This window comes from Aquarana catesbeiana, linkage group LG04, assembly GCF_042186555.1.
Source record: "Aquarana catesbeiana isolate 2022-GZ linkage group LG04, ASM4218655v1, whole genome shotgun sequence".
Lineage (NCBI taxonomy): Eukaryota > Metazoa > Chordata > Amphibia > Anura > Ranidae > Aquarana > Aquarana catesbeiana.
The window spans coordinates 283250520-283269630 of record NC_133327.1 but is presented as its reverse complement, the minus strand read 5'-3'; the positions used below and the strand labels follow the sequence as shown (position 1 = coordinate 283269630).

The 19111-nt window shown below is 40.5% G+C and overlaps 1 protein-coding gene across 1 annotated transcript in view; it reads left to right on the top strand.

Moving 5' to 3' along the window:
• CSMD1 (CUB and Sushi multiple domains 1) overlaps window positions 1-19111 on the top strand; it is a 3274537-nt gene that overhangs the window by 1332370 nt on the left and 1923056 nt on the right. Inside the window, exon 5 of the mRNA XM_073626646.1 lies at window positions 3101-3308. Within this exon, the coding sequence (XP_073482747.1) occupies window positions 3101-3308 (208 nt within the window). The remainder of the gene's footprint in view (window positions 1-3100; window positions 3309-19111) is intronic.

Sequence of the window (19111 nt, the reverse complement as noted above, 5' to 3'; positions counted from 1 at the left end):
TTCAGTATAGAAAGAAAATAAAAGGAAGGGGGAGGAGGGAGGTAAAGGGGGTGAGAGAAACGGAGGATGGGGGAGGGGAAGGAAGAGAGCGCGATGGAAAATACATTTGGTATACCAATTCGGACCGAATGTAAAGTAGTGTTATCAAAAGGTTTTTTAAGAAAGTCTTTTAGCATACCATCGTTCCCAAAGAAGCCATAGGGTATGTCGTTTAGAGTACAAGGGTTTTCCTTGTGACATTTAAGATTCATATGTGTAATGTGATTGTACTAATGCAACTACTTCTGTGATTGTTGGAGTATTATTTGTTCTCCAGCGTTTAGTTATGAGTAGTCTGGTTGCTAGGAGTATGTGTGTGATCACTAGTCTGGAAGTTGGAGGGAGTGATTCTACATTTATATTCAGGATGGCTAATTGCAGAGTTAGTGTAAGGGAAAGGTGGAAAATATCTTGCATGATGTACTCTACCTCTTTCCAAGGACTTGTAAAAGCTGGGCATAACCACAAAATATGTAGTAAGGTACCTGCTTGGTTACAGTTTCTCCAGCAGATATGTGAGGCAGTTGAGTGAAATTTGGCCAGTCTGTTAGGAGTTAAGTACCATCTCAATGATATTTTTTGTTTTAGTTCACATAAGGAAGTGAACTAGTGGCTTTATGTATTGACTTTAAAGCTGTTTGCCATTGTTGTTCAGAGATGTGTGATTGCATGTCCTCTTCCCAATCTTTAAAGGATTTAGATTTTTGAAACACCTTCTTTTCTTGTAGGGTAGAGTAGATTAATGAAATTCCTTTGGAACCTGTACTGTTTGAGAAGAAGTAATTCCATACTCTGGTAGGCATTGCCCCCTCTAGATGTGGGTGTGCGGAGAGTCATTGTTGGATTCTATAGTAATTGAAATAATCTTTGTTGGGTGCATTGTATGTTGCTTGAATGTGAGCAAAGGGTTTGTGTAGTATCATAGTCCAGAGGTCAGAGGTATGGGTTACCTGTTTCGATATCCAAGCTGGTATAATTAGGTCAGGTGATACTAATTGCAGAGTGTGGAGAGGTAATTGGAGGATTTTGTTGGAGGGTTGAGACCATTTAGTGAAATGTAGTAATTTTTAATGCTTTGACTGAAGCTTGAATAGTCAGTGAGTATAGTTTGAGGTATGGTATTTTAAGGTTGTTACCTGGTGTCATGGTGTTTTCAATGTTTCCCCATAGTGTGGTTTGGTGTGTGTTCATCCAGTCTTTCAGTTGTGACAGTATGGTAGCTAGGTAGTAATCCCTCAAGTCAATGTATCACATTGCACCTGCTAGTCTATGTTTAATTATCTTTGTGTGGCTGCACCTGGGTTTTTTCCCTTGCCATACATAGCTGTGTATAATGGATTGAAGAGATTTGATGTATGAATTTGAAAGTGGTACAGGAAGTGTGCGAAATAGGTATAGTAATTTAGGAAGCATTAGCATTTTAAAAGCTACCAGCCATCCACCAGATCTGGGTGGGCATCTGAGAGTAGTTTAGTAAAGAAAGCTTGGAGCTCATGGTGTTTAACCAACTCTGGAATCTCCCCTGTTTTTGACGTTATTTCTAAATCTAAAGCAGTCTTCCAGATTCGCTAATTTAGATTTTTTCAAGGCCAGATCATCTTCCCTTTCATTATGGGCATCAACAAGGCTGTTAAAAGTTGTCACAAACTCTCCAATTTTATTTTCAATGTGTGGAACATATCAGTGTGAATGGTGCTTCTCAGGGAAACCACCATGTCCTTTAAAAGTTGTATCAAACATAGGCTGGTTGTTTGTAGGAAATGTAAGCATGGAGTCCTAACTCCCTTATATCATCCAAAGAGAAATCCAAAGCACTCAATGTTATTAGTGTGTCAGATGGGGGAAACAGCCTCTGCTTTGCCTTGGCCAGGCTTGTGGAGTTGGAGGAAGCCAGAGAATTCAGGCTACTGCACTGGGGTTGTTTGGAAGCTGTCCCCCTGGAGCCTGGTCCCCTCTCTTTTGTATGTGGTTCTGCTTTAATATGCAAAGGCAGGTGTCCTCAATGAAGAGCTTCAGAGCTAAGCATCCATAATTTAAATGCACCAGCCATGCCCCTCCTAAATCTTTATTCTTCTAATGTGAACAATCATTATGTTTTTCTGTATGGTTTTTATTAATCCAGTAGCAGCAAGGTGTTATATTACTAGGTAAACACAAAATGATTGGTGTTTTCTGATCAACAGGACATAGTGGGCCTCATTGGTGTTTAAGGGAAGAATTGTCTGAGGCAATCTGTGTTGCTCTTAGCATCTAGTCAGGTTCTTTCTTTGATTTTCTCATGTTTCCCCATGAAAGTTAAAGGGATCAATCGACAAGTTGCTATGAGTAAGAGCCATGGCAAGCGATCAATCCTCTTGCTAGGGACAACTCAACAGCCATACTATTGCAATATGGAGCAGAGAAATCCTCACCTATTTCTATGCATAGCTTCTATTGCTGTCAAATGACATCCTTCAGGATTTCTGTCAGCAAAGCATCCCAGTGTGCTATGGGAGTATAATTACAGATAAATAATGCTTGATCAATATTAATGAAAAATAATAAAATAATTTACACTTAATCTACCACAATTTTTACTCAGCAAAAAAAAATGCAAATAAACAGGATTTTTTTTTTATACCAGCATGTGTGCTACAATCATATTTTTTTTCTGTTGATTTTTTTATACCATGAGCAGTTAACATTACATTTATCAAATGAAAAATCCATAGAAAATATGATAGAAAATCCAGTTGGAATTCTGACTGAATCACAAAAAAATACTGTTGGAAGTATATTGTTTTGATCATGATTTTGCTTGATTACATTTTTCTTCAATTTAATACACTAGACTCCGCAATGTGCAATGTAATGCCACCATAATCCAGTGACACTATACACTAAGGATCAGGTGATTTAGGCATTCACTCTGCTGGAAATATTGGGGGATCCCAACTTTAACTTACCTTTAAACACGTCATCTGTTTTGTTGAATTAATTTTTTTTTAATGGTAACAAAATATATAATTACTGACAACAATGTTTTTTTGTATTTATTTATTTTTTTTTATTTATGCATCAGCTGAAGGATCATGTGGTGGAACTTTACGAGGAACCAGTGGCATCATTACAAGTCCTCACTTCCCATCAGAATATGAAAATAATGCTGATTGTACATGGACAATTCTTGCCGAGCCTGGGGATACTATTGCATTTATCTTTACAGACTTTCAGTTGGAAGAAGGATATGACTTTTTAGAAATCAGTGGAACAGAAGCTCCGTCAATATGGTAAGAAACAAAATGCAATATTGTATACCAGTTATATTAAATGAGTGAATTACAATGGTACAGTGGCATTAAACTTGATATGATAAATAAACCTTGGACATGGACAATACTTTTTCAAAAGTGCTCATTATGTTCATGAAGATATTGATATGGGATATGTGCTGTTTACTGTAGCAACCTAGAAACAAAAAATGTTTACAATCAATGCATTGCATATAACTGGTAAAAATGATTTACCATTTTCTGGAATATGTTCTCACAATTTATATTCTTTGAATGTAAATAGGAGGATCTGTTGCATAATACCACACACTCTTACTAGTTGACATATAATTATTTGCTGATATTTTATCATGTGGAATTCTTCAGATAATGTACCTTAACTAAGCAGTAAGGTGATTTCATGTATATGACAACAATTATTTTCCAGTGGTTGTACGTGTAGGGAGTGAGCATGGGCAGCATCCTTAGGATTCCTGTATGACTGAGTAATGCTCTGCAGGTCCCATTGCTGTTTCGGGTAGCTGGAAAGGATTGGGCAGCTGGCTGGAATGGATCTCAGTGTTTCTCCAGGAACCAGGAAGCTCCACGCTGACCCGGAAGTGACGTCACCAGCATCTGATTGGACCAAGGCAGGGCTGGAATCTTGTCAATCAGGGCTGCAGTGGTGAAGGCTACGCACTTAGAGCTGGCTAGGGCCAATAGAAGGAGCAGCCAGCTGCCCAATCCTTTCCAACTACCCGGAACAGCGGTGGGACCCGCAGAGCCATGTGGAATGCCAAGACTGCACTTTACTTTGACAAACATGCATCTTTTATCATCTTGTGTTTTTAATCTTATCCTATTAAAGTAATAATTTTAATACTACACTCAGGTCGGCGCCTCCACCTTCCTGTTTTTTTCTCTTCAATGGACTACTCTGTCTTTTTTCTGTTGTCATTTTTTTTATGTTTCTCTATGTTTATGTTAATTCTAAATGATCTTAAAAGTGCTTCAAACAGATGTAAAACTGATACCACACGGGTCCTAAGGCAATTGGTACAGGTCAACTGTATTTGCACATGCATTGGTTTAACTCTCCACCATTGACATAAAATTGAATCTTTTAAAGGATAAGTGTGCTCTCATAAAAAAGTACAATTATTCAACCTGCTTAGCTCCCTAGGGAGGTAGGAAAAGAGAAGAGGGAGTTTTGTGTTTTATTGAGGAAAGAGTATGTTGTGAATAAATGTATAAATATTTTGTATAATGTGAAAAAAGAGGACTGTCTTATCTTCAGCCACATAGACCTACTGTTCAGTGGCAAATAATACTTTGGCTGGTGTAAACATTTATAAGACCAAAAGCATAAAAGGTAAGTATGCATCTGGAACAGAGGAGTATTGGATACTTTTTAGGGAGGAAATAAGCAGGAAGCATAAATGAACTTTAAATTAAAATACAAATAACTTTTATCCCTTTTGCTTCCAGGGCTGTTTTTTCATTATTTGGACATGTGTAAAAATCTTTTTAGGCCTGATGATTAGTTCTAAAAATTAGTAACCGCACGATTACCACCACAAAGTTGCCACTTACGTGGATGACTTACTTTTTTATGTAACAATCCAAATTATTTTGCTCCCATCTCTTCTCACTGAATTGAAAACATTTGGAAATTTATTAAACTTTATAGTTAATCTCCAGAAAGCAGAGGCCTTAAATGTTAACCTATCAGAGACTACAATAAATGCCCTGCACCCTTTCTTTCTATTTTAGTGGGCCTTTAACGCATTAAAATATCATGGCACTTACATTCCCGCTGACCTGTCTAAGACTTTTAAACTCAACTTTCTGCCTGTTTTACATATGTCCAGTAAGGGTTTACTTGAAAAATGCCGATGCTGTCTTGGTTTGGGCACTGCAATGTGTTAAAAAAGAATGTGATGCCCAGAATCTTACATTTGCTACAGATGTTGCTGGTACATATTTCTTGAACATCATTCTGCTCGCTCAGAGCCAAGTTCATCTGTTATGTTTGGCATGACAAATTGTCTCTCATTGGAAGAGAAATGTTAAAGAGATTGAAACACAGGGGAGAAGTGGGTCTGCCTAACTCGGCTGTGTATTAGATAGGTCTCTAATATTATCCAAGTTATTGACTAGAACCAACATGGTGTGTTTAAGGTATGGGTGTCTCTGGAACAAGACAACTTGTCAGTCCCCTTGACAGGGTTTCCTTTGTCAGTTCGAATCACTACTTCTTCCCTCCATAAGCATCTGCTAATAGGACCAGATACATTTCCTATGTGGGTAATTGCAGCTACCCCTCTCCCCTAACTCCTATACTGACCCACCCAGAGTTTCTGTCCAATCAGACTTTATCAATTTTGGACAGCCAACAGCGCGAGAGACTTCTTAATAAATACTGTATGGGGTACTTTCTCATACTTATCCACAACACTGGAGGTCACAATTTTGGACCTCTGGTGACAGATACAACTATCCCATTTTTTATACTCCCTCCCAGCACAACAACAGTTCCTCAGAGACCTAACGCCTTTTGAAAAGGCCTGCTCAGCAGCAGGTCCAACATAGCATGCGTTGTCCTTCTTCTACAGAGCTTCTGGAGGCTCACTCTTGGAATGACCTGAGTTCCTTCGGAAGTGGGAGACCGACTTGGGACTAACATTTGAAGACAAACGAAAAACGAAAGGATAGCATCTTAGTTTTCACTCACAAAGCATCAACATGTAACAAATATAAATAAATATCCTATAAAATCATCACCAGATGGTATAGAATGCCAGTTTAATTAGCTAAGCACCTCCCCCAAAACTCTGTGATTTGCTGGTGATCAGTGGGCATGTAGGCATCTTTATGCATATCTTTTGGGAATCACACTATGGGTTTTTCCCTGATGAATGACCTTGCACCTTACTTCTATTTCAAGTAAACGCTACAAGAAATCTCTGCTCCTGCAACGCTGAATGTGGCCAAGACCTGTATTCCTAGTGCATGAAAAATTAGCTCACCTCAAAATGTGATACAATGGTTTGCCAGGGTAAATGATATTAGACATGTGCACATTGAAATATTTCATTTCGGAATTTCGTTTTCGTACGAAAAATAAATTTATTTCGTTACTCCCAAAATTCGTTTTTATTTATTTCGTTTTTCGTTAAAAATTGCATTCGTCCGAAAATCCAAATTAAGGTTGAATCTGTCATTGAAGGCTTATGGTGTCTGTCGAATGTTCAAAGAAGATTCGACGAAGCAGCTAAACTGTACGACGCCATATAGTTTACCTGCTCCGTCAAATCTTCTTAGAACTTTCAACAGACACCATAAGCCAAAGTACGTGTGTACTTAGTTCTAGCTATTTTACTGCTCCTCCTCTTTGGTTACAATCAGCCAATAACATTCATCATCATCATTATTTTTATTTATCTTTTCTCCCCTACGTTGAATCTTTTCTCCCCTACGCCGAATCTTTATTCCCCTACGTCGAATCTTTCCTCTCTATGCCGAATCTTTTCTCTCTATGTAGAATAATCTTGGACTAATAGAGTTAAGGTTAGGCACATTCGACCACAGGTTTAATGGACACAGATTGTTATTATCATCATGTTGAATCTCCTATCTATATCGAACTGTTGTAGCAACGAAAATGAAAATAAAGCATTTGTTTATGTCGGATCTTTCGTTTTTCGGATTCTGCACTTTCGTTATCGTTTGTTAAAACAATAACGAAAATACCTGAAATTGGGACAATAATGCATTCGGACGAAAACGAATGCACATGTCTAAATGATATACAGGAAATGGGAGATCTCACAGTGGCCCTTAGGGACAAGACCTTTGATGTGAATGAGAAATGGTTCTACTGGAATGACTTTAAATACTCTGCCAGATACTATTAATAGCTATGAGCACATATTTCCCTTGCTTAGACAGGAGTTTATTTACCCCCTTAATTCAACTGTGTCGGAGCTGTGGCAGGGGACCCAGTGGGATGGCATCTTAAACCTTATTTACACCTACTTGTAAATGGGACTGAGTTATGATTTCTCTCTCCTCACCATGGTACCTCCCCCGATTGGTCTCTCATCTTGCACCCTTCCCCTACTCCCTTTTTATTCTGTATCTCCCTCCTCTCTTCTATTTCCCACAATGACTATCCCCCCCCTCCAAGCAGCAGGCTGTGCTCTCATTGTAGACCTCTCCTTCCCCTTTACTCTATCACCTATTCCTCCTGTTACTATGGGGAACCTTCCCCAGTTGAGTTTCCTCTTGTTTCTTTGTAAAAGTTGTGTGGCATCACAACACCTAGAATATGTCTTTATTTTCTTGTTACTCAATTTAAAAAATTTCCTGTGGTTGCAATGGCTTTGTAAAAACTTAGACCACTTACTGTATAGTGTTTTTTGAATCAATCAATTTCATGTAGTGTAATGCCTATGCGATTTGTAACATGTTCTCCCTACTGCATATGATCTGTATTACATATTTTTGCTTGATGTATGTGATGTTACCCTTTCTTAAATAAGGCATTACAAAAAAACTCTAAACTTTATATATTTTCTAAAACCAAAAACCCTGTAGAATACAATGAGGACAGTTTTAATTTTTTATGTAACACAATATTTGTGCAATGTTTTTCAAGTGCAACATTTCAGTAAAAATACACTAAAGTTCTTTTTAGGCACACATTTGTTTGGTAAAATATAAAAGATGAGGTTGTACTGGATAAAAATCTTTAAATTCATCAATCTTTACATTTATGTGAGCCCACAAAATGACAACAAATTTCAATACCCTATTTTTTCCATAGGCAATGCTTTAAATACTTCTACAGCTCATCACTGCATTGTTTGGTGTTTTTACATATTGTACAGGACACCGGGAATGTGTCCTGGACAGCAGGTATATTCCACCGGTATTTGAGTTGTGGTCCCTTTTACAAGGGACAGTTTTGTAGACATTGTTGAGTACTTAGGGGTTCTTACCCATGCAAGGTAAGGTGTTCGTGGGGGAGTTTGGCTAGAGAGGACTGATTTCTAGTACTCTCTGAACTGATAAGTTTGTATTAGGGACCCAGAATTTCAGAGGTTCCAAGAGTTTTGGATGGGAAGAACCTCAAAATCCTCACTACAAGGACTCTGGTCCCATAGGGGTTAAGCCATAGGCAAGGAAGGCTTGAAAAGCAGCAGGATGGAATCAGCACCTTTGTTAGTGAAGCTGAGTGGAGTAGTTCACAAGGTAAATGCTTTTGGCACCAAGATACTTGTTGCTGATGCTGAACCCCTGTGTCCTGTACAGCACCCTGAAACATAAAGGAACTCTACCCCAGTTTAGGGCCAAGAGACCAGTGGTGATCCACTTTTGCAGTTCTTTTTATGCTAGAACTGTTTAACTTTTTTTGCTGAAGGAAGCTATTTTTGTTTACCTGTTTTGGAGGAACTAAGAAAGAACTGTTTGCATTTACAAACAGCTGCTGGTGATCTTGAACCCTAATATGACACTATATATATAGCTGAAGTTCAGTGTTAATAATGCTCCTCCTGTACAATTCACCCTAATGCCTACAGATACAGACCCCAGAGTAGGGTGACCAGATGTCCCCAGTTTTTAGGGGACATCCCCTCACTTAAGGCCACAGTTATATCCTGTTTTCCAACTTGTAGCCCTGGCTGGCAGCCACATGTATAGTAATTATGGGTGACATCTAAGACTGGGAGAATGATGGAGCCTGTATGTATTGCCTCCATCTCTGTGTTACCTGTTCTCCAAAATCAACTGCCCTCTCTATACTACCTGTCCTCAGCGTCAACTGCCACCTCTGTATTGCCTGTAACCATCATCAACTAGCCCCTCTATACTGCCTGTCTCAACCATGAACTGCCCCCCCCCCCATACTGACAATGACACAGTGGCATTTTTTCCTCCTGATGACACTGCAGACTCCAAATGACACTCATGCAGTGGCATTTCATTCCCCAAATTCCATTTCGAAAATCTGATCAGCTTGCCCCAGAGCAAAGTTAAGAGAGATAGATCAAAGTAAGCCTCTAAAACTAGTAATTCAATTAAATTGCACCTTGTGAGGACATCTAGACTTTTGGAACATTTTAAAGGTAATATCACAGCTCTGTATTTTTTGATTTACATTCATATGTTGGACTAAACACATTAAGGCTTGATAGTATGCTGTATGCATAATTGTGACCCAGGACATTTTAGAAACTATTTGCATTAGAACCAAAAAAATAATAATCCCCTCTTTGATACAGCTCCAGGCTTTGGGGGGGGGGGGTTATATCTGCTTCCTTTAACTCACATGTCACATTTCTGAAGAGACTATTTGTGTTTACGGATCCAGGTGTTGGTACTTATGCCTGAAAGGTTGAGTGAGGTTGAGTTAGTCTCAGATACCACATCATCAAGCTTGAAAATGTGTCATTTTATCTATTACATGCAATATATGTCATAAAGCAAAATATGTCCCCTCAAACTTTTTTTGTGCAACAGCTGTTTTGTACAGTGTACAGTGATGTTTGTTTTTGAACTGAAAACTGAACTGAGTTTCTATGTCAAGGAAACTGGACTATATGAAACTCACATTTAAAAGGGGTCATTGTTGTAAACCCAACATTTTTTATATTTTAATGAATACAAAGGCAGGAATATCAAGCTTTAAAAAAAACAGTTAACCCTATACAAGAGGTAGCTTTACAGAAATATACTTAATATGTTGTGTAAACATGTTTGTACTAAGAGGTTAACTGTATTTTCATATCCTATTGAAAAGTGATGTGTCAATCACATCATAAATAGAACAAGTTTCAGAAACAATTGTGTTCTCATATCAAACCATTATATAAAATACATCTTTACTTTATCGCTACAGAAATCAATTGCTTTCTCCCTACTCCTGCAGAGTGAGAGATAGTCAATTTCCTTTAGAATGAAAGAACAGGAATGACATACAAGGATCTAGGAACCTTTAATCGTTCAGCTTCCAGTGCAATAAAACCAAACAAAACCTGACATTTAGGACTGAAAGATACAGTGTGATCACTTTCACCGCCATACCTTAAAATTGCTATAGTATGTTGAGACACAGATAAATTAGGCTCCTTTCACACAGATCAAATAATGCATTCTTTCCCTGCATAGTATCTTAACATTTGAAAACAGGAAACTGGAGTGAGTGGCAGAAAAGTGGAAAGAAGGGAGGAAGCTGCAATGGGTTTAATCCTGCCCCACAAATTCAGGCTGCCAAGCGGTTGCTCATCATCAAGAGCTTCTTTCAACTAATGACCAACCTGCCTCCTGATTTAATACCAACTCATGGGGGGCCCCAAGCTCAAGGCTGAAGTCAGTGTTAGGGCTACACAGTGGAGGAGCAATGATGTGGGATATGAGAGAATTGGGGGGATTATGGGGCCTGTGTGTAATGCCTCATCATCTGTACTGCCTTTTCTCTAATATCAACTGCCCCCTCTTACTGTCTGTCCCCACCATCTGCTGTCATGTCAGTACTGTTGCTCTACAGTTCTGTAGACTGGATTTTTTTAATAGGAATAGCCTGGTGAGCATGTGAAAAGGAGCCTGGAGCCTGCTGCTAAAAATGTAAAATATTCCATATATACCTGGCTAAAAAATAAACATGTTTAAAATTTAGGACATTGGAGGGGACATTTTTTTTTTTATGTTTGTGTACAGTATTTTTTTTAAGACCAAAAAAATGCTTTTAAGTACATTTGAAATATTGCATAATTTACTATTTTCAGCTAGCAGGGGAATCTCTAGGCATGTGTTAAATGTGTTTGGAAGGTAAATATTTTATAAATAATAAAACACTACATAACATCAGTTTAACCACTTCAATACCAGGCACTTAGACACCTTCCTGCCCAAGCCAATTTTCAGCTTTCAGTGCTGTCGCAATTTGAATGACAATTGCGCGGTCATGCTACACTGTACCCAAACACATTTTTTATCATTTTGTTCCCACAAATAGAGCTTTATTTTAGTGGTATTTGATCACCTCCGCGATTTTTATCTTGTGTGCAACAAATAAAAAAAGACCGAAAGTTTTGCAAAAAAAAATAGTTTTTCTTTGTTTCTGTACATTTTTTTGTAAATAAATACGTTTTCTTCTTCAATGATGGGCACTTATATGGCTGCACTGATGGGCACTGATAAGGCGGCACTGATGGGCACCGATGAGGTGGCACCAATGAGGTGGCACTGATGAGGTGGTACTGATGGGCACTGATGATGGGCACTGATAGGCGGCACTGATGGGCACTGATAGGTGGCACTGGTATGCAGCACTGATGAGCACACATAGGTGGCATTGATGGGCACTCGTAGGTGGCACTGATGGGCACTTGTAGGCAGCACTGATGGGTAATTGTAGGCGGCACTGATGCGTACTTATGGGTGGCACTGATAGGTGGCATGGATGGGCACTGATGTGCACTGATAGGTGGCACTGATGGACACTGATGAGTGGCACTGATGACACTGATGGGTGGCATTGCTGGGCATCCCTGCTTTATTATGTAAATAGGATGTGCCAGTCAGTGCCCATTTGTTGGCACTGATTGGCATATTTTTTACATGTGGATGGCCATGGGGGATGTACCTGGCCATCCACATGCTGGGGACTTCCCTGGTGGTCTAGTGTGGGCATCTGAGGGGGGCTGCACTGATAAACACTCAGCGCAGACCCCCTTGATCAACGGCTCTTCCTATTTACATCATGATCAGCCGTGATTGGACACAGCTGATCACGTGGTAAAGAGCCTCCGCCGGAGGCTCTTTAACGAGATCGGTGTAGTGGTGTGTCAGACTGACACACCGCACCACTGATCGCTGCAATGCGTGCCCCCGTGGGCATGCACCGGCATGTTATCCTGCTGGACGTCATATGACGCCCAGTCAGGATAACTGAACCACCGCCCGGCCATCATTCTGCTATAGTCCGGGCGAGAAGTAGTTAAATACATGTACATTTTTAAAAATAAATCAAACTGACCTCAAAACATAGTTTCTCTTTAAAAAATTGTGCTAAATCAAGTCATTAACTTATGGATCCTTTCATGCTCTCATTATATTATTACCATGAAATTATATATTGGAGATTTTAAGGATGTGAACGAAATATTGGAGTATGAAGTTATGGGTCTCAAATACTGCAGCTGGCTGTAGTGTATTACAGGACCTCTCACCATCTTTAATGATCCTAAGATCTCAGTTCTCCACCAGTGCCAAAGAGAGAAGGTGAGGAGTAAACTAAGAAAAAACTGAAACCTACTAGCAAAGCTGTGAAAGCTTTTAGTAATGTATAATGAATATTAACCTGCACCCCAGAACTGGCTGGCAAGAATGAATCAGGGAGTTAGAGAAGAATTATCATTATATTTTACAATATTCAGTTCCCCAAGGGGCAAAGTACATGTAGTATAGGGATGAGCTTCGAGTTCGAGTCAAACTCATGTTCGACTCGAACATCGGCTGTTCGCCAGTTCGAAAAACAGTGAACAATTTGGGGTGTTCGCGGCAAATTTGAAAGCCACGGAACACCCTTTAAAAGTCTATGGGAGAAATCAAAAGTGCTAATTTTAAAGGCTTATATGCATGATATTGTCATAAAAAGTGTTTGGGGACCTGGGTCCTGCCCCAGGGGATATGGATCAATGCAAAAAAATGGCCGTTTTTTCGGGAGCAGTGATTTTAATAATGCTTAAAGTGAAACAATAAAAGTGTAATATTCCTTTAAATTTCGTACCTGGAGGGTGTCTATAGTATGCCTGTAAAGGGTTGCATGTTTCCCGTGTTTAGAACAGTCTGACAGCAAAATGACCTTTCAAAGAAAAAAAAGTAATTTAAAACTACTTGTGGCTATTAATGAATTGCCGGTCCAACAATACACATAAAAGTTCATTGATAAAAATGGCATGGGAATTCCCCACAGGGGAACCCCAAACCAAAAAAAAAAAAAAAAATGACGTGGGGGTCCCCCTAAATTCCATACCGGGCCCTTCAGGTCTGGTATGGATATTAAGGGGAACCCCGGGCAACATTTAAAAAAAATGGCATGGGGTCCCCCTCAAAATCCATACCAGACCCTTATCCGAGCACGCAACCTGGCAGGCCGCAGGAAAAGAGGGGAGATGAGAGAGCGCCCCCCTCCTGAACCGTACCAGGCCATATGCCCTCAACATTGGGAGGGTGCTTTGGGGTAGCCCCCCAAAGCACCTTGTCCCTATGTTGATGGGGACAAGGGCCTCATCCCCACAACCCTTGCCCGGTGGTTGTGGGGGTCTGCGGGTGGGGGGCTTATCAGAATCTGGAAGCCCCCTTTAAAAAGGGGACCCCCAGATCCAGGCCCTCCCCCCTGTGTGAAATGGTAAGGGGGTACAAAAGTACCCCTACCATTTCACAAAAATAGTGTCAAAAATATAAAAAATGACAAGAGACAGTTTTTGACAATTCCTTTATTTAAATGCGTCTTCTTTCTTCCATCTTCTATTTTCTTTCTTCTATCTTCTCTTCTTCTGGTTCTTCCTCCGGTGTTCTCGTCCGGCATCTTCCTCCGCGGCGTCTTCTTCCCTTCTTCTTCTCGGGCCACTCCGCATCCACCATGACGGGTGGCTCCCGCTGTGTGACACTTCTCGTCTTCTGACGGTTTTTAAGTAATGGAGGGCGGGGCCACCCGGTGACCCCGCCCCCCCTCAGACATACGGGGACTTGACGGGAACTTCCCTGTGACATTCCACGTTACCGCGGGGGAAGATGCCAGACGAGAACACTGGAGGAAGAACCAGAAGAACCAGAAGAAGAAGAAGATGGTGGAAGAAACTGAAGGAAGATAGAAGATAGCAGATAGGAGAAAGAAGATAGAAGATAGAAGAAAGAAGAAGCATTTAAATAAAGGAATTGTCAAAAACTGTCTCTTGTCATTTTGTCATTATGAACTTTTACGTAACGGGTGACCCCGCCCCCTCTGACATCATGAGGAATGCCACAGGGAAGTCCCTGTCAAGTCCCCATGTGTCAGAGGGGGTGGGGTCACCGGGTGGCCCCGCCCTCCCTTATTTATGAACCGTCAGAAGACGAGCATCATCACACAGCAGGAGCCTCCCATCATGGTGGATGCGGAGCGGCCCGAGAAGAAGAAGGGAAGAAGATGCCGTGGAGGAAGATGCCGGACGAGAACACCAGAGGAAGAACCAGAAGAACCAGAAGAAGAAGAAGATGGAGGAAGAAACCGAAGGAAGATAGAAGATAGAAGATAGAAGAAAGAAGATAGAAGAAAGTAGAAGCATTTAAATAGAGGAATTGTCAAAAACTCTCTTGTCATTTTTAACATTTTTGACCCTTTTTTGTGAAATGGTAGGGATACTTTTGTACCCCCTTACCATTTCACACAGGGCGGAGGGCCGGGATCTGGGGGCCCCCTTGTTAAAAGGGGCTTCGAGATTCCGATAAGCCCCCCGCCCGCAGACACCCATAACCACCAAACAAGGGTTGTGGGGATGAGGCCCTTGTCCCCATCAACATGGGGACAAGGTGCTTGGGGGGGCTACCCCAAAGCACCCTCCCAATGTTGAGGGCATGTGGCCTGGTACGGTTCAGGAAGGGGGGGCGCTCTCTCATCCCCCCTCTTTTCCTGCAGCCTGCCCGGTTGCATGCTCTGATAAGGGACTGGTATGGATTTTGAGGGGGACCCCATGCCATTTTTTTTTTAATTTTGGCCGGGGTTCCCCTTAATATCCATACCAGACCTGAAGGGCCTGGTATGGAATTTAGGGGGACCCCCACACCATTTTTTTAAAATTTTGGTTCAGGGTTCCCCTGTGGGGAATTCCCATGCCGTTTTTATCAATGAACTTTTATGTGTATTGTCGGACCGGCAATTCATTAATAGCCGCGAGTAGTTTTAAATTACTTTTTTTCCTTTGAAATGTCATTTTGCTGTCAGACTGTTCTAAACACGGGAAACATGCACCCCTTTACAGGCATACTATAGACACCCCTCAGGTATGAAATTTAAAGGAATATTACACTTTTATTGTTTCACTTTAAGCATTATTAAAATCACGGCTCCCGAAAAAATGGCCATTTTTAAAACTTTTTTTGCATTGATCCATGTCCCCTGGGACAGGACCCAGGTCCCCAAACACTTTTTATGACAATAACTTGCATACAAGCCTTTAAAATTAGCACTTTTCATTATTCATGTTCGTGTCCCATAGACTTTAACGGTATTCGCGTGTTCGAACATCCCTAATGTAGAACTTTGTCCCATCATCTTAGGTGCCCTTTCGCTACTTGACCCCAGACCCCCTGCTATGCAAAGAGAAGAAACAGCCAGATCACTGATCTGTGTATAGAGCCCCATGTGTTTGTAAAACACAAGACTCTGTGATTGGCTACAGCAGGTCTCAGTCATAAATAATTTGTCCCTGGATGGTATCATCTTTTATGAAAAACAGCAGTTTAAACCTCTGGTGACCCAACTTGGTGTATGCCAAAGTGGGTCAAACCCAGCGGTGAGTCCAAACGCTTTGGGGGGCATGAACAGGGTGAATTAGTGTGGAGAAGAGCACTTTCTTTTGAAGATATATATGTGCAATATTGGCACACAGCACTATTGGATACTTGAACTTTCCTTATGAACTTTTTGTACCTTAATATTTGTAGACACAATTGAGTATTGCATGAAACGAGCCCTGATTTATTTGTATAATATGGCTTGTAGATTTATATGGTTGTTTTATTTTATATATATATATATATATATATATATATATATATATATAAAAGTATTCATACCACTTGAAATTTTCCACATTTTGTTATGTTACGACCAAAAACGTAAATGTATTTTATTGGGATTTTATGTGAGAGACCAACACAAAGTGGCACATTATTGTTAAGTGGGAGGAAAATGATAAATGGTTTTCAAAATTTTTTACAAATAAATATCTGAAAAATGTGGCGTGCATTTGTATTCAGCCCCCTTTACACTGATACCCCTAACTAAAATCTAGTGGAACCAATTGCCTTCAGAAGTCACCTAATTAGTAAATAAAGTCCACCCGTGTGTAATTTAATCTCAGTATAAATACAGCTGTTCTGTGAAGCCCTCAGAGGTTTGCTAGAGAACCTTTGTGAAAAAACAACATCATGAAAGCCAAGGAACACACCAGACAGGTCAGGGATAAAGTTAAAGTGGAGACGTTTAAAGCAGGGTTAGGTTATAAACAAATATCCCAAGCTTTGAACATCATACAGAGCACTATTCAATCCATCATCCGAAAATGGAAAGAGTACGGCACAACTGCAAACCTACCAAGACATGGCCGTCCACCTAAAATGACAGGCCAGGCAAGGAGAGCATTAATTAGAGAAGCAGCCAAGAGGTCCATGGTAACTCTGGAGGAGCTGCAGAGATCCACAGCTCAGGTGGGAGAATCTGACCACATGAAAACTATTAGTTGTGCACTTCACAAATCTGGCCTTTAAGGAAGAGTGGCAAGAAGAAAGCCATTGTTTAAAGAAAGCCATAAGAAGTCTCGTTTTCAGTTTGCGAGAAGCCATGGGGGGGACACAGCAAACATGTGGAAGAAGGTGCTCTGGTCAGACGAGATCAAAATTGAACTTTTTGGATTAAAAGAAAAACGCTATGTGTGGTGGAAAACTAACACTGCACTTCACCCTGAACACACAATTCCCACCATGAAACATTGTGGTGGCAGCATCATGTTGTGGGGGATCATTTTCTTCAGCAGGAACTTGGAAGTTGGTCAGAGTTGATGGGAAGATGGATGGAGCCAAATACAGGGCAATCTTAGAAGAAAACCTGTTAGAGTCTGCAAAAGACTTGAGGTTCACCTTCCAGCAGGATAATGACCCTAAACATACAGCCAGAGCTACAATGCAATGGTTTAGATCAAGGGATATTCATGTGTTAGAATGGCCCAGTCAAAGTCCAGAGCTAAATCCAATGAGAATCTGTGGCAAGACTTGGAAATTGTTGTTTAGGCTGGGTTCACACTGGTACGACAAACACTCTGACATTGGGAGTCATGTTGCATGACGTGTATAAATCAATGATTCCCTATGAGAGCCATCTTAACTGGTTCGATACAAGTCGGTCTGACTTTGAAAAAGGTTCCTGCACTACTTTGGTCTGACTGATCCTACTTCAGCCCATTGAATATTATTGAAGTCGGATCAAAGTCGGATCATCGTCTTAACTGATCCGACTTTGGCATGCGACTTGTACTCTGAGGATCTTGAAGAGGAACCCCACACCAAATAAAAAAAATGGCATAGAGTTCCCTCTCCAAGACCATACCCAAACCTTCGGTCTGGTATGGATTTTAAGGGGAACCCCTACACCAAAAAAACAGCATGGGGTCCCCCCAAAATCCATACCAGACCCTTATCTGAGCACGCAGCCCGGCAGGTCGGGAAAGGGGGTGGGGATGAGCGAGTGCCCCCCCTGAACCATACCAGGCCACATGCCCTCAACATGGGCGGGGTGGGTGCCCCCCTAAAGCACCTTGTCCCCATGTTGATGGGGACAAGGGCCTCTTCCAAAAAACCCTGGCCGGTGGTTGTCGTGTCTGCCCACCCTTACTCATTCACCTAAAAAAAGTGTCAAAAATAAAAACAGTACATGGGTTTTTGACAAAGTAATTTATTAAAGGAGCTCTGGCATCTCTTCTCCTTCCGATATTCTTCTCCCTCTTGCGATGTCTTCATCCTCTGGTTCTTCTCCCTGCGCTGATGACATCTTCCTCCGGTTCTTCTCCGTCCATTAATGTCCTCTTTTGCTGCCAGTTCTCTTATCTCCACTGGCTTCTCTCTCTGCAGGTTCTCCTTGCTCCACTGTTCTTCCCCTGATCTTCTCCCGATGCTCACTTCCCACTGTAAAGCTAGGTCCACCGTGTGCCATTACTTATATAGTCATGGGGCGTGGTCACCCAGTGAACTCATCCAGAGGCCATGCCCCCTTGTGACATCGCCACCCAGGGCATGATGGGATGGTGACATCACAAGGGGCATGGCCTTCGGGTGCCATGGCTTGGGTATGTTTTTTCTATACCTCTATATTTTTCTATAACTTCCTTTTTTTTTTACTTGCCTATTTTTCCATTTCTATCACAAAAGTGCTTCCTACATCAACAATTAGACAAAATATTTTCTATGAAATCATAAAATATTTGTTTTGAACTATTTCTGTTGCCATTTGAGTCTCCTAAAAATATATGGATTATGAATTTCTAATATTGAAGATTTAAAGGATCTCGTATTGAATTCCCTATGAGTCAAGAGCATATTATAATATTTACTGTATGTGTACTTTGGGCTTCACATTGCTTTCCTTAAATCTGAAAAGCTAATTAAGATATAGATACAGTAACTTCCTCTTCATTTCAAACACCTCTTTTCATTCATGTGATAATGCACATGAGTGAAAGGGGATAATGCAACATGTAGTGAAAGGGGATGATTTTTGTGTTCTCATGAAGTACATGACAGCAGTAGTAAAAGTAATGCTTTAGTTACATAACATGAGTTATTATTAGTTGTTTGCTAATACACCATTTACAGAAGAGTAAAAATATGTAAATCAAAATTACTTGTAACATATTATTTAAAAGAATGGCAAAGTGTTTGTAGTAAGATGAGCCTTGTTTATGGATTTATTTATTTATTTAAAATACAACTGGATTGTAAAACCTCAGTTTAATTCCTTTAAAAACATGTTTTTAAATGCTTTAATGTAACTAGAACTA